The sequence below is a fragment of the Phyllobates terribilis genome, unplaced genomic scaffold (genome assembly GCF_046119375.1).
Source record: "Phyllobates terribilis strain yellow unplaced genomic scaffold, ASM4611937v1 Scaffold_3__8_contigs__length_932513732, whole genome shotgun sequence".
NCBI lineage: Eukaryota > Metazoa > Chordata > Amphibia > Anura > Dendrobatidae > Phyllobates > Phyllobates terribilis.
Genome location: NW_027362763.1, coordinates 65,836,054 through 65,851,336, shown reverse-complemented (window position 1 = coordinate 65,851,336; position 15,283 = coordinate 65,836,054). Strand labels below are relative to the sequence as shown.

Genomic DNA, 15,283 nt, shown 5'->3' with positions numbered 1-15,283 from the left:
TGAATTACATCACTTGGAAATTTAGATGGAAACCCCGATGTAAGTGCTCAGCCTAGAGCGCCGGATAAATGTTACGTAAAATGTTCCCAATAAAAGCTTCAACTCAGTCCTCAAAAAAAGCTAGTCCCCACTCAGGTCCGTCATCTGTTAAAAATATAAGGGACTTCCAAGTTACTGGTAGCAGAAAGGCTCTGGAAAAGCAAAATGACCCTTGCCCCCCAAAAGAAATTCAGAAAATTTTGTGCTCCCAAATCCAAATGCCTATTCTACAATAATTTGTTCTCCAATTGTCAAATAGCACTCCGTCCCCCCCAGATCTCACCGTATGGCTAAGCGGTACGATACAGCCACATATGGGGTATTGACACTTTTAGAAGAAATTGTGTGACACATTTTGGCACCATTTTTACCCATTGCCCTGTTTGAAAATGTAAAATCTGAGGGTAAAACATTTTTTTGTGGTAAAAATATAATTATGTTTTTTTCACTGCCCAATGGTATAAATTTAAAAATTAAAAAATACTCACTACTTCCCTAGATGAATTCCTTGAGAGGTGTAGTTTACAAAATGGGGTCATTTGTGGAGGTTTCTGCTGTTTTGGCATGTCAGCGACTCTTCAAATGTGACATGGTGTCTGCTGCCTATCCCAGCCAACATAGCGCTCCTTTCTCTTCCGAACCCTGCCGTACACCAAAGCAGTGGTTTTCCCCCACATATGGGGTATCGGTGTACTCAGGAGAAATTGTACAACAAATTTCATGGTGCAATTTCTCCGGTTATCCTTATGATAATGCAAAATTAGGGGATGAAAAACATTTTTTATGGGAAAAATGTGAAAATTTTATTTTCACGGCTCAATATTATAAACTTCTGTGAAGCAGCTGGGGGTGCAAGGTGCTCACCACACATCTAGATAAGTTCCCTAAGGGGTCTAGTTTCCAAAATGGTGGCACTTGTGGGGGGTTTCCGCTGTTTAGACACATTAGGGGCTCCACAAATGTGACATGGCGTCCGCTAATTATTCAAACAAATTTTACATTCAAAAAGTCAAATGGCGCTCCTTCCCTTTCAAACCCTGCCGTGCGCCCAAACAGTGGTTTTCCCTCACATATGGGGTATCAGCGTGTTCAGGAGAAATTGCACAACAAACTTCATGGTGCAATTTATCCTGTTACCCTTATGATAATACAAAATTAGAGAATGAAAAAGATTTTTTGTGGGAAAAATGTGAAAATTTTATTTTCACGGCTCAATATTATAAACTTCTGTGAAGCAGCTGGGGGTGCGAGGTGCTCACCACACATCTAGATAAGTTCCCTAAGGGGTCTAGTTTCCAAAATGGTGGCACTTGTGAGGGGTTTCCACTGTTTAGTCACATTAGGGGCTCCCCAAATGCGACATGGCGTCTGCTAATTATTCAAACAAATTTTACATTCAAAAAGTCAAATGGCGCTCCTTCCCTTTCAAACCCTGCCATGCGCCCAAACAGTAATTTGCCTCCACATATGGGGTATCAGCGTGTTCAGGAGAAATTGCACAACAAATTTCATGGTGCAATTTATCCTATTACCCTTATGATAATGCAAAATTAAGGGATGAAAAACGGTTTTGTGGGAAAAATGTGAAAATTTTATTTTTACAGCTCAATATTATAAACTTCTGTGAAGCACCTTGGGGTTCAAGGTGCTCACCACACATCTAGATAAGTTCCCTAAGGGGTCTAGTTTCCAAAATGGTGTCACTTGTGGGGGGTTTCCACTGTTTAAGCACATCAGGAGCTCTCCAAACGCAACATGGCGTCTGCTAATTATTCAGACAAATTTTACATTCAAAAAGTCTAATGGCGCTCCTTCCCTTCCGAACCCTGCAGTGTGCCCAAACAGTGGTTTTCCCTCACATATGGGGTATCAGCACGCTCAAGAGAAATTGCACAAAAAAATTTGGGGTCCATTTTTTCCTGTTACCCCTGTGAAAATAAAAAAAATTGGTCTAAAGTAACATTTTTGTGAAAAAAGTTAAATGTTAATTTTTTTTTTCCACATTCCAAAAATTCCTGTGAAGCACCTGAAGGGTTAATAAAGTTCTTGAATGTGGTTTTGAGCACCTTGAGGGGTGCAGTTTTTAGAATGGTGTCAATTTTGGGTATTTTCTGTCATAAAGACCCCTCAAAGTGACTTCAAATATGATGTGGTCCCTAAAAAAATGTTTTTGTAAATTTTGTTGGAAAAATGAGAAATCGCTGGTCAACTTTTAACCCTTATAGCTCCCTAACAAAAAAAAATTTTGGTTCCAAAATTGTGCTGATGTAAAGTAGACATGTGGGAAATGTTATTTATTAACTATTTTGTGTGACATATCTCTCTGATTTAAGGGCATGAAAATTCAAAGTTTGAAAATTGCAAAATTTTCTAAATTTTCACCAAATTTCCAATTTTTTCACAAATAAACGCAAGTTATATGGAAGAAATTTTACCACTATCATGAAGTACAATATGTCATGAAAAAACAGTCTCAGAATCAGGGGAATACGTTGAAGCGTTCCAGAGTAATTACTTCATAAAGTGACAGTGGTCAGAATTGAAAAAATTGGCCCGGTCACGAAGGCAAAAACAGGCTCTGGCGCGAAGTGGTTAAGTGGGAGAACTTCTACAATCGGTGGCTGAATAAATACTTTTTTTTCCCCACTGTAATTGCGCTGAAAATTCTGCCATTTCTGGCCTCCATTAAAATTTTGTTTCTGTGTCTCAGCGAAGTTATTGACACCAGTTTGCTGTTAAAAATAGTTACATACAGGCCAACTCTTTAAAACTGTGGTTTGTCTGTCACAAGGATCACATATAATTGAGCTGAAAATTCTGCCATTTCTGGCCTCCATTGAAATTTTGTTGCAGTGTGCCAGCAAAGTTATTGGCACGAGTTTGCTGTTAAAAATAGTTACCTAGAGGCCAGCTCTTTAAAACTGTGGTTTGTCCATCACACGGATCACATATCACTGCTCTTCAAATGCAGTCATTTGTACTGAACATGGAAAATATTGTCTATTTAAAATGGACAAGGCGAGTGGCAATGGGCGGGGAACTGGACGTGGTGGTAATGATGGTGCATGCAGAGGACGAGGCTGAGTCTGTGGGCTAGCTGAAATTGTGCCACAACAAATACAATCATCTTCTCACTCGACCTTCCTGTCCCAATTAATAGGGGACTGCAGAACACCACTATTGAACACAGAGCAATGTGAAAGGTTATTGGTTGGAATGCAGATAATGCTTCCAGTCACTTAGCCATCACCACCACCACCCTGTCTTCCACACGGTCAAGTCTCAGTAGCCGTTAGTCTGGACCACATATTCCCCACCCTGATCCTCCTTCCTCCCACAATGCCGAGTGCCCGGAGACAACTGATCCCACACTTGGACACATCGAGGAGCTGTTCATTTTTCCATTTATAGATTCTGGCCACTCGCTCGGTCCACTTGAAGTGGGGCATGAGGAGATCGCATGTAGCAATGCCCAAATATTTAAGCAGCCACGGTTACACAAAGGCGATGGTGGGAAACTGTCACAAGAGGTGGACGACGATGAGACACAATTGCTATAAAGTCAGGAGGAGGACCAGGGTGCGGAATGCAGAAGTGGAAGACGAGGTGGTGCATGATATAGTAACTGACCCTACCTGGCAGGGGGACATACATAGCGAGGACAGAAGCACACAGGGGGAGGGAGGCAAAGCACCACAACAGACAGGAAGAAGCAGTGTGGTGGCTGCAGACAGAAGGCGGGCAACCGTTACCCGTAACATCAACATGACGGAAGTTGCCAGTACAATTGTTAGGTCTTCCAGAGTCTGGTTGCTTTTTAAAGACTCTGCTAATAACCCCAAAATGGCCATTTGTACCACATTCCAGGCCAGCATCAGCAGGGGTATCAAAACTACCAGCCTGACTACCATCAGAATGATCAGGAACATGGCAGCAAAGCACCTGTTGCGCTCGCGCCCGGACTGACTGGCGTGAGCGTGATTAGTGATCCCACTGTACCATGAACCGAGATGTGCCTGGAGGGGCGTAACTAAGTATCAACCCAATCCGACCAAGGTCACATGGCGGCTCAGTCGACTCCGTGAACCAGGGAGGAACCGAGCAGAGGGACCAGGTGCTACTCCGGGTCAGACCCCGGTCACAGCTGTTGACCCACACCGGGGAATGCAGGAATAGGCAGGTTAGCTGGTATGCAGACAGGTGGGCACTGGCAGGCACGGCTGGTATGAAGGCAGGCGGGTGCTGACAGGCACGGCTGGAATGCAGACAGGCAGATACTGGCGAGTATGAACACAGGCTGGATAGGGACCAGTACAGACTGGGATACTGAAACAGAGCCGCAGGTGCGGTGGACTAGCAGAGCAAAACCGCAGGAGCGGTGAACAAGCAGTGCGGAGCAAAACCGCATGTGCGGTGAACAAGCTGAGCGGAGCAAGACCCCAAGTGCGGTGAACAAGCAGAGCGGAGCAAAACCGCAGGTGCGGTGAACAAGCAGAGCGGAGCAAATTTGCAGGTGCGGTGAACAAGCGGAGCAGTGCGGAACTGCCGGAGTGGTAAACAAGTAGAGCAGAGCGGAACCGCAGGTGCGGTAAAAAAGCAGAGCGGAACCGCAGGTGTGGTAAACAAGCAGAGCAGAGCGGAACCGCAGGTGCGGTAAACAAGCAGAGCAGAGCGGAACCGCAGGTGCGGTGAACAAGCAGAGCAGAGCAGAACCGCAGGTGCGGTAAACAAGCGGAGCAGAGCGGAACCGCAGGAGCGTTGAACAAGCAGAGCAGAGCGGAACCGCAGGTACGGTAAACAAGCAGAGCAGAGCGGAACCGCCGAAGTGGTGAGCAAGCAGAGCAGAACAGAGCACAAAGTGAAGGCAGACAGGAGAGTGCTCTGTTCACATGGAACAGACTGGAAGATACAGGAAGATAGCTAGAACACAGGAGGTAAATATGGAGGCAGGGAAACAGAATGAGCAGAACCAGATACACACAAGGTGCTTACAATGAAGTAGCGAGTGGACACAAAACTCACAAACAGAAATACAGAGACAACAAGTTGGAGTTAGGTGCAGGTTCAGACACTGCAGGAAAAGGGAAGGTACAAACATGGAAACAAACAAGAAAAGGGCTAGGACACTGTTCAGACAGGAACTGAAACAGAAACAAGATACAGAAATGAGCCTGGGAGCTCAGCCCCCAGGGTGGCAGAAAGAGACAGGTAACAGGCCTGGGTATACAGCCCCCAGGGTGGCAGAACAGACAGGTAACAGGCCTGGGTATACAGCCCCCAGGGTGGTGGAACAGACTAGATACAGGATAGAACCTGGCAATTCAGTTGCAAAGGACAAACTGAGAGAAAGTGTTGCTCAGGCACCTCCTACTGGGTGGAAGGGGTTTAAGTATCCAGTGACTCAAAGCAATAGGCTGGGGACGCATTAGGACTGTGCACACAGTAGCTATAAGAAACAAGCAGAAAGCCACGCCGACACCCTAAGCAATCAGACAAGAGACATGGACAGAGCAGGTACTGGAGCAAAGAGTGCAGCATGGACTGACAGGTAAGATTGCGGTCTTGCTTGGTGGGAGGTGGTGCACCATGCAACCATGCCGCCAGGGATGTTACAGCACCCGACTAAGTGGGCTGAACCCCAGGGTCCAGGAACATTGTCTGCAGGTGGCACCATTGCTTCTTCCACTGTTGTGCATGCTAGCCAATCCCCTGTCCTTGGTGTATGCGAAGATGCTTCCTGCCCTGCACTTGTCATTGCACACTCACAAGTAGCACCATCAGCAAGCATTCAGTTGTCCATACCCCAGTTCTTGGAATGCAAGCACAAATACGGAGCCAACGCCCCACAGACCTCACTACTAAATTCACACATTTCGCGACTGCTTGCGCTCAAAATGTTGCCTTTTAGGCTCATGGAGATGGAAGCTTTTCACAACCTGATGGCGGCAGTCGTCCTTCGGTACTCAGTCCTCAGCTGCCACTATTTCTCCTGGTGTGCCGTCCCCGCATTACACGAGCACGTGTCCCACAATATTAGCGGTTCCTTCAAAAATGCAGTTACTGGGAAAGTCCACCCAACTAGGGACACGTGGACAAGTGCTTGTGGGTAGGGAAGGTACGTCTCACTGACGGCACATTGGGTTAACATAGTGGAAGCCGAGACCCAGTCGGACCTTAGGACGGAACAAGTCCTCCCAACACCGAGGAATGCGGGCCCTGGGTCAATTAGGGCTGCCCCCACATTCTACAGCTCCTGCACCTCCTCCTACTCAGCCTCCATCTCCAAAATGAGCACTTCAGTCAGAAGCTGGAAGCATTGCAGCACTGCTTCGGCTAAGCGGCAACAGGATTTGCTGATGCTAATATGCTTAGGTGACAAACCGCACACCGCTGAAGAATTGTGGACAGCTCTGAAAGAGCAGGCAGATCTGTGGCTGGCACTGCTGAACCTATAGCCAGGAATGGTCATGTGTGACAATATCCGGAACCTGGTGGCGGCTTTGAAGCAAGGCGAGTTCACACAAGTACCATGCCTGGCCCATGTGCTTAACCTCGTGGTTCAGCGGTGTCTCAAAACCTACCCAGACCTGCCGGATCTGTTTATCAAAGTATTCCGCCTATGTGCCCATTTTAGAAAGTCACTTACAGCTTCCACCGCCCTTGCCGTGTTTCAGCAGCGTTTGCAGCTTCCCGCTCACCGACAGGTGTGTGATGTCTCCACGAGTTGGAACTTTACATTGCAGATGTTGAGAAGGATTTGTGAGCAGAAGAGGGCAGTTGTTGAGTCACAGCATCAACAAGGCTGTCGCTATTCAGTTCAGACTCCACACATAAGACCTCAGAAGTGGACATGGATGTCAAACATATGTACCATCCTCAAGAACTTTGAAGAATCCACCAAGATGGTGAGTGGCAATGACGCCATAATTAGCATCACCATCCCTCTTCTCTGTCTTCTGAAACGCTCTCTGCTCACAATTAAAGAGGATGCATTGCAGGCAGAGCACAATGAGATGGAGCAAGGAACCATACAGGGTGATTACACACAACGCAGCCTCATCTCATCCCAATGTGGATTGGGTGACAATGAGGAAGAGGAGGAGGAGGAGCTAGTTTCATGCGCTATTCCCAAGGTGAACAGGTCTACTAAAATGGGGCAGTTCCTAGAAGGCTCTTGTTGCGGAATTCTTAAAACAAATTCCCATCTGAAAACGCTTGGCGGCAGAGGTCATAGTTCATTGGATAACCAAGGAGTACAGGCGAGAGAGACACAACTCTAATCCAGCAGAGGCAGGGGAACATTGTCAAAGTTCTGGGACAGTTTTCTCTAAACCCATCTTACAGGCCCCAAGGCGCGGGGTACTCTCACAAGGAGTGCAATATTTGGGAATATGGTGAGGGAGTACCTTGCCGACCGTACCAACATCCTCCGTGATTCCTCTGTGCCTTATAATTACTTGGTATCCAAGCTGGATACTTGGAATGAACTGGCTCTCTACGCCTTGAAGGTCCTGGCCTGCCCTGCCGCTAGAGTTTTATCAGAGCGGGTTTTTAGTGCCGCCGGTGGACTTATAACCTATTGGCACATCTGCCTGTCAACTGAAAAGGTTGACTCTTATAAAAATGAACAAGGGCTGGATTGGACCAGACTTCTCAACACCACCGAATGATAGCAGCGTAACATAAACTCAAATCCAGTGTCTTTTTTTGGGAGGTCTATTCCCATGCACCTCTATAAACCTGAACATGGAAATAGGCTTCTTGAATTTGTCTATTTGCTCTTGTCCTCCTCCTTCTCCTCATCCTCCATCACCATATCATTCAGCACCATATCTACTATATCACCTCCACTATGTGTCTTGCAATGGGCATTGGATTTCCTCCAAATTTTTGGCATCTTTTGCATTCAATGCATAAGCAAACACTATAGGAGACCCAGTTCCTAATGATGGGAACATTGTTTTAGAAAGCTCTCTGACCTCTACGTCTCTTGCAAGGGGCACTGGAGTGCCTCCAAATTTTTGGCAGCTGTTGATTCAATGCATAGGGAAACACTATGGGAGACCCACTTCCTAATAATGGGAACATTGTTTTTAGGAGGCTCTCTGATGCTATGTCTCTGGCAAGGGGCATTGAAGTGCCTCCAAATTTTTTGCAGCCGTTGCTTCACTGCATAGGCAAACACTATGGGAGACCCACTTCCTAATAATGGGAATATTGTTTTTAGGAGGCTCTCTGACCTCTATGTCTCTTGCAAGGGGCATTGGAGTGCCCCCAATTTTTTGGCAGTCTTTGCTTCACTGCATAGGCAAACACTATGGGAGACCCACTTCCCAATAATGGGAACATAGTTTTTAGGAGGCTCTCAGATCTTTCAGACCACTACGTCGCTTCCAAGGAGCATTTGAGTGCCTCCAAATTTTTCACTGCATAGGCAAACGCCATGGGAGACCCACTTCCTAATAATGGGAACATTGCTTTTAGTAGGCTCTCTGACCTCTACGTCTCTTGCAAGGGGCATTGGAATCCCTCCAGATTTTTGGCAGCTTTTGCATTAACTGCATAGGCAAACACTAGGGAAAACCCACGTCCTAATAATGGCAACATTGTTTTTAGGAGGCTCTCTGACCTCTACGTCTCTTGCAAGGGGCATTGGAATGCCTCCAAATTTTTGGCAACCATTGCTTCACTGCAAAGGTAAACACTATGGGAGACCCACTTCCTAATAATGGGAACATTGTTTTTAGGAGGCTCTCTGACCTCTACATCTTTTGCAAGGGGCATTGGAGTGCTTCCAAATTTTTGGCAGCCCTTGCAGTCACTGCATACGCAATAACAGTATAGGACACCCACTCGTTAATAAAGGGAACAGCAAAGCATAGCCGGCTGATGTAACAATAGGGAGGGCTGACTGCTGGGCCTTTAAGAATAGTAAGGGCTGCCTGATGGCCCTATAAAAATAGGCTTTGTGACTTTCAGAGTCCCTCCATCATAAATGAAACAGGATGTGTCGGATGATGTGTCACACACCACATGGCCAGATAAGGTTGTAAAATGTTAAAATGACATTTCCCAGTGAATACATTTGTCTTGGTTGAAAACAATGCAAAAGTGCATTAAAAACACTACATGTGAACATAGCCCAAGGTGTGGAGGAGAATTTTTGTTTTTATATATTTATTGTGCCTTATATACAAGTCATTATCCTGGAAAGCATGTTCCTTAACATATTTCCCAGGACAATCCATTTTGGTTTCGATTTTGTATGTTTTATTGTGAGTCCGTAAAAGTGGAGTAATACCTCTGACATCATTGTTGACAGCAGTGACCTGGGAGTCATAAATTATTCCAGGGGTCTTTCCCATGCTGTCCCCATGTCATTTGAGCACTGTTCCCAGCAATTTGGGTAATTTTTAGGCCTTCTGCAGGCCGCCGGAGGGAGCCGCCTGAAAAATGCTCGAGTTTCCCATAGACTTACATTGGGCTCGTTGCTCGGGCATTCCCGAGCATTCCAATTTGCTCGACCCGAGCATCGAGCACCTGAGCATTTTAATGCTTGCCCATCACTACTCAGAACCACTGCACCCAGGAAACTAAGTGTAGATACAGGTGCATCTCACTAAATTAGAAAATGATCAAAAAGTAAATTTATTTCAGATCTGCAATACAAAAAGTGAAACTCATAAATTATATAGAGTAATTACAAACAAAGTGATCTATTTCAAGTGTTTATTTCTGTTAATGTTGATGATTATGGCTTACAGCCAATGAAAACACAAAAGTCATTAACTCAGTAAATTCGAATAATTAACAAAAAACACCTGCAAAGGCTTCCTAAGCATTTAAAAAGGTCCCTTAGTCTGTTTCAGTAGGCTCCACAATCATGGGGAAGACTGCTGACTTGACTGATTTCCAGACGGCAGTCATTGACACTTAAGTAAATGCAAAGGAAATTTTGCATTTCATTTGGAAATTAAGGTCCCAGAGTCTGTAGGAATAGTGGAGAGGCCACAATCCAAGCTGCTTGAGGTCTAGTGTGAAGTTTCCACAATCAGTGATGGTTTGGAGAGCCATGTCATCTGCTGGTGAAGATCCACTGTGTTTTATCAAGACCAAAGTCGGTGCAGCGATCTATCAGGAAATTTTAGAGCACTTCATGCTTCCCTCTGCCAACAAGCTTTTTTGGAGATGGAAATGTCATTCTCCAGCAGGACTTGGCACCTGTCCACACTGCCAAAAGTACCAATACCTGGTTTAAAAACAACAGTAACACTGTGCTTGATTGGCCAGCAAACTCGCCTGACCTTAACCCAATAGAGAATCTATGGAGTATTGTCAAGAGGAAGATGAGAGACACCAGACCCAACAATGCAGACGAGCTGAAGGCTGCTATCAAAGCAACCTGGGCTTCCATAACACCTCAGCAGTGCCACAGGCTGATCGCCTCCATGGCACGCCGCATTGATTCAGTAATTGGTGCAAAAGGAGCCCCGACCAAGTATTGAGGGCATTTACTGAACATACATTTCAGTAGGCCAACATTTCGATTTTCAAAAAACATTTTTCCAGCTTTTGTTATACTGTATTCTCATTTACTGAGATAATGACTTTTGTGTTTTCATTGGCTGTAAGCCATAATCATCAACATTAACAGAAATAAACACTTAATAGATCACTCTGTTTGTAATGACTCTATATAATATATGAGTTTCACTTTTTATATTGAAGAGCAGAAATATATTAACTTTTCGATGATATTCTAATTTAGTGAGATGCACCTGTACATCCTTGGATTCAAAGTCTTTTTGCCTACATTATGTTGCTCTCAGATGAGGTAGCAAATCTTTTTGACAAATTCCCTTTAAATAAATAAAGCCTAAAGGTTTCCAATAAAATATGACTTGTGAAAATGTTGAAACTTTCAGGGAATACAGGTGATCCCATTGCTGACCTCCATACTTTATGATAAGGATCATTTTGTAAAAGCAGATGAGTTCTACCCAGAACACTTTTTGGATTCCAGTGGAAATTTTGTAAGGAAAGAAGCTTTCATACCTTTTTCAGCCGGTGAGTTATTTTTCAGATGTCTTCTTTTAGCACTTTGGAGCGAGCAAATAAGAATATTTCTCCATCATCATACCCACTAAATTAATAAAAAATATTTTAAATATTCTCTCTATGAGTCTGTCTACGGCAGGTATCCAGAGAGTACATTTAAGATCTATGTGTACAAGGGAGATAGGCAAAGGGAGGGGAGAGTCAGTTCACCAAGTACAGATGCACCTTGCTTCAATGGGAGTAACCTCACGGAGCCGCCCTGTTCCGGGTCATGTCAGCAAATCGGGAAAAGAAGGATTTCTCCAGCGATGACAGGTAAGCTAAAGTATCAATTTTAATCGTCCATGATCATGACTAAGGCTTTTCAAGATGAAACACGTCGATCCAGCTAGTGGTCACTATGTGGTTTGCTAGTTTTGTTGGTTTTTTAGCATGGACTAATAAAGTTGATATTTTAACTTATCTGTCATCGCTGGAGAAATATTTCTTTTACCACATATATCATTTATGTGGGGTACGCTTTGGGAAAATGTGAGAAACTGTATGGGGACAGTTTCCTCCTTTGGGGGAATCTGTGTGAGGTGGGGATGGTTGTGCCTCCATGTTTAAATGTTGGGTGCTTTAACGATGGTCATATTGGAATCGCCAACTTATAATTTTGTTAAAACAGCCCATTTTTAATCTAAATAGTATCTTCTGTTTTAGCCATGGAACAATATAAACGTTTTATCCTTTTCTGCATATTTCATTGCTGTAGGTAAGAGAAGTTGCGCTGGAGAGAACTTGGCTAAAATGGAGCTGTTCATGTTCTTCACAAGACTGCTGCAGAACTTCACGTTTAAGGCTCCTCCTGGGGCCAAACTAGACCTCAGTCCTGCGGTTGCATTCATAACTGGTCCAATGCCCTATGAGATATGTGCTATACCTCGCTTGTAAACATTTTGCCACCTACATTGGAAAACCTTAAAAGGGTTCTCCTGTGAAAGCGAGTTATCATTTATCCACAGAAATTCTTAATCAGTTGTTCCAACCTTTAGGAACCACACGAATTAGCAGAATGGGGCACTGAAGCTGAAATAATTGTTGGTAATTAAGAAATAAGTAACATCATTGATATCATTTTGAAGATCTGTGGAAAACCATTGTATTTTTTTTTAAATGGAAATCCATCGTTCTTATAGCCACCTGATGAGGAATAGACGTGTACAGTGATACTGCATCGCACATCAGCTATGATTATTGAGATGACCATTTAAGGTCATTAAAAATATGTCAAATGTCACCCATGTCCTTATTAAAGCTTGGCTGGGACTCTCTGGATAAGAGGTTGGAGGAGAGAATAGAGCCACTCTCACAGTCCCTCACCATGTGAGCCAATACCAGATAATAATTTATTAATTGGTACACTAGGAAGCACACGCATTAGCAGAATAGCAGAATTTTTATCCTTATTAGAATGGATCAGTAATGCGTATGCTCGACCACCTCTCCATTTACTCCCTATTGGGCTTGTGAGATCTGCTTTTGGCCCCATATATAATGACTAGAGCAGTAGTCTGATGCTCCATATTGTAATGGGGATAATACTGTAAAACTGTTGAATTCAAAAGATTCACTCATCTCTAGTGGACATTATTTTTTTTTCTTTTCTTAAACCCTTTCCAACCCTTTTAAGTCTGGTAAGATGGCTGCTACTTTGCGAGATTAACACAAATCAAATTGCAAGAAATTCAAAACAAATTCATCTTTATCATTCACCCTTTTTTAGTACACAGTAAGCTTCAGTAATTATTTTAACTATTGTTTTACATATTTGTATCTGACGCTTGCGAATTATCGTAATTTTTCTAACATACAAGATTATTACTGCTGCACGCTTCTGTCAGTGATTTTATAGAAACACAAATTGTAGTTCACATTTTAACATTTTACATCTATTTGCGTTGTCTGGTTTTGTGTATTTACAGGACTGAAATTATTCACATTTTAACAATAAAGGTCATGATTTTTATGGGCAGTATTTTGGTTATTCATTTTCAAACATATTCCCGCCTTTTTGTCTAAATGTCTAAATATAAATTGCTTGTTTGATCACTGCTCACTAGAGATGAGCAAATAAATTCAAGTGGAACTGAATCCAACTTGAATTTTACAAAAATCCTCATTAGTGAAAATGCAATATTTTTGTAACTTGCTTTGGCGAAGATTCAGCAAAATGGCAGCTGCCGGCCACTATTTTTCTGACCCATGAAGGACCATGAAAAAGTTATAATGCAAAGAAAAAAACTCACTTCTCCCAGGACATTCATGGCCCCTCTGCCACTCTCCTCCACCTGTCTGGTCAATGTCACATCTTATGATCCCCCACTGCTTCCTTTGGAATCTTCAGACATCTCACACTATGCTGGACTTGGCGTCCCGGATGGCTCTGCGCATGCAAGCAAAAAAGTCACGTTGCACGTCATTATTTCATGATGCTGTTGACCTCTCGCATGCATGTGCAGAGCCCTCCCGGGTGCAATAACAGCCGGAAATCTGGCACAGCCCAAAGAATCTAATGCAAGTGGTGGGGAATCAGAAGATGCGGCAAGGACCGGACTGGTGGCAGTAAGGAGCGCAGGGTCCAGAGAAGGGAGCATACAGTGAGTATAAGTAATTATTTAAATTTTTTACATTTTATAATTATTATGCCCTGTGGTCTTTCGAGACCTCAGAACATTATAAGATAAATTAAATTTGCATTGAATAACTTCTTCATGAATGGAGTATCTGTTATGCCTGTGTAGCACTTCACTCGGGATTAATAGTTTATACACTAAAAAAACACAACTGACCCTTCCATTTCCTGTGCAGACTAGATATCCTGACTCCTCAGTCCCTAGTGACGCCTGGTAGTACCGAGATAGCCCTAACCACAGACTAGGAAATCGCTACATGGACCTCACTGCCTAAAAGGCTGTCAAATTGTTTCACAGAGCACGAGCAAGGAAAAGCAAGAGGTAATAGAAGTCCTTTAAAATAGCAAAGGAGTTGAAGGAAACAATTCAGAAAGAGAAATGAGAACAGTCTGGGTAAGAAAGTTCAGGAGCTGGAGACTGGAACTAGACTAACAGATAGATACAATACTCAAGTAATAAGTGAGAGATCCATGTGGCTTTAAGTAGGCCTAAGCAGGAAACAATATGGATTCCACTGGTTCAGAATCTGCCATCTTAGTAAAGGGCAATTGCAGAACACAACAGCAGCCTCCAGTGGTAGGGAGTGAAACTGCAGCACAGTTATCAAGGTGAACAATAGCAGCCACTAGTGGTCAAACTTTAGAACGACAACAGTAATCATGACAGGTTGACTGAAGGCAGAAAGCTTTATAGATACAGTTATATGAAAAGGTTTGGGCACCCCTATTAATCTTAAGCTTAATGTTTTATAAAAATTGGTGTTTTTGCAACAGTTATTTCAGTTTGATATATGTAATAACTGTTGGACACAGTAATGTTTCTGCCTTGAAATGAGGTTTATTGTACTTACAGAAAATGTGCAATCTGCATTCAAGCAAAATTTGACATGTGCATAAGTATGGGCACCCTTATCATTTTCTTGTTTTAAATACTCCTACCTACTTTTTACTGACTTACTAAAGCACTTTTTTTGGTTTTGTAACCTCATTGAGCTTTGAACTTCAGAGCCAGGTGTATGCAATCATGAGAAAAGCTACTTAAAGTGGCCACTTGCAAGTTGTTCTCCTGTTTGAATCTCCTCTGAAGAGTGGCATCATGGGCTCCTCAAAACAACTGTCAAATGATCTGAAAACAAAGATTATTCAACATAGTTGTTCAGGGGATGGATACAAAAAGCAGTCTCAGAGATTTAACCTGTCAGTTTTCACTGTGAGGAACATAGTAAGGAAATGGAAGAAAACAGGGACAGTTCTTGTTAAGGCCAGAAGTGGCAGGCCAAGAAAAACATCAGAAAGGCAGAGAAGAAGAATGGTGAGATCAGTCAAGGACAATCCTCAGACCACCTCCAGAGAGCTGCAGCATCAACTTGCTGCAGATGGTGTCACTGTGCATCGGTCAACTATACAACGCACTTTGCACGAGGAGAAGCTGTATGGGAGAGTAATGCGAAAGAAGCAGTTTCTGCAAGCACGTCACACACAGAGTCGGCTGAGGTATGCAAAAGCACA

General features: G+C 43.5%; 1 protein-coding gene across 1 annotated transcript in view; it reads left to right on the top strand.

The window, feature by feature from the left end:
* LOC141258812 (cytochrome P450 2K1-like) overlaps positions 1-13,108 on the top strand; it is a 212,421-nt gene extending 199,313 nt beyond the window's left edge. The window contains exons 9-10 of the mRNA XM_073673959.1: positions 10,965-11,106; positions 11,855-13,108. Coding sequence (XP_073530060.1) covers positions 10,965-11,106; positions 11,855-12,033 — 321 coding nt within the window. The 3' untranslated portion in view covers positions 12,034-13,108. The remainder of the gene's footprint in view (positions 1-10,964; positions 11,107-11,854) is intronic.
* Positions 13,109-15,283: the final 2,175 nt, after the last annotated feature.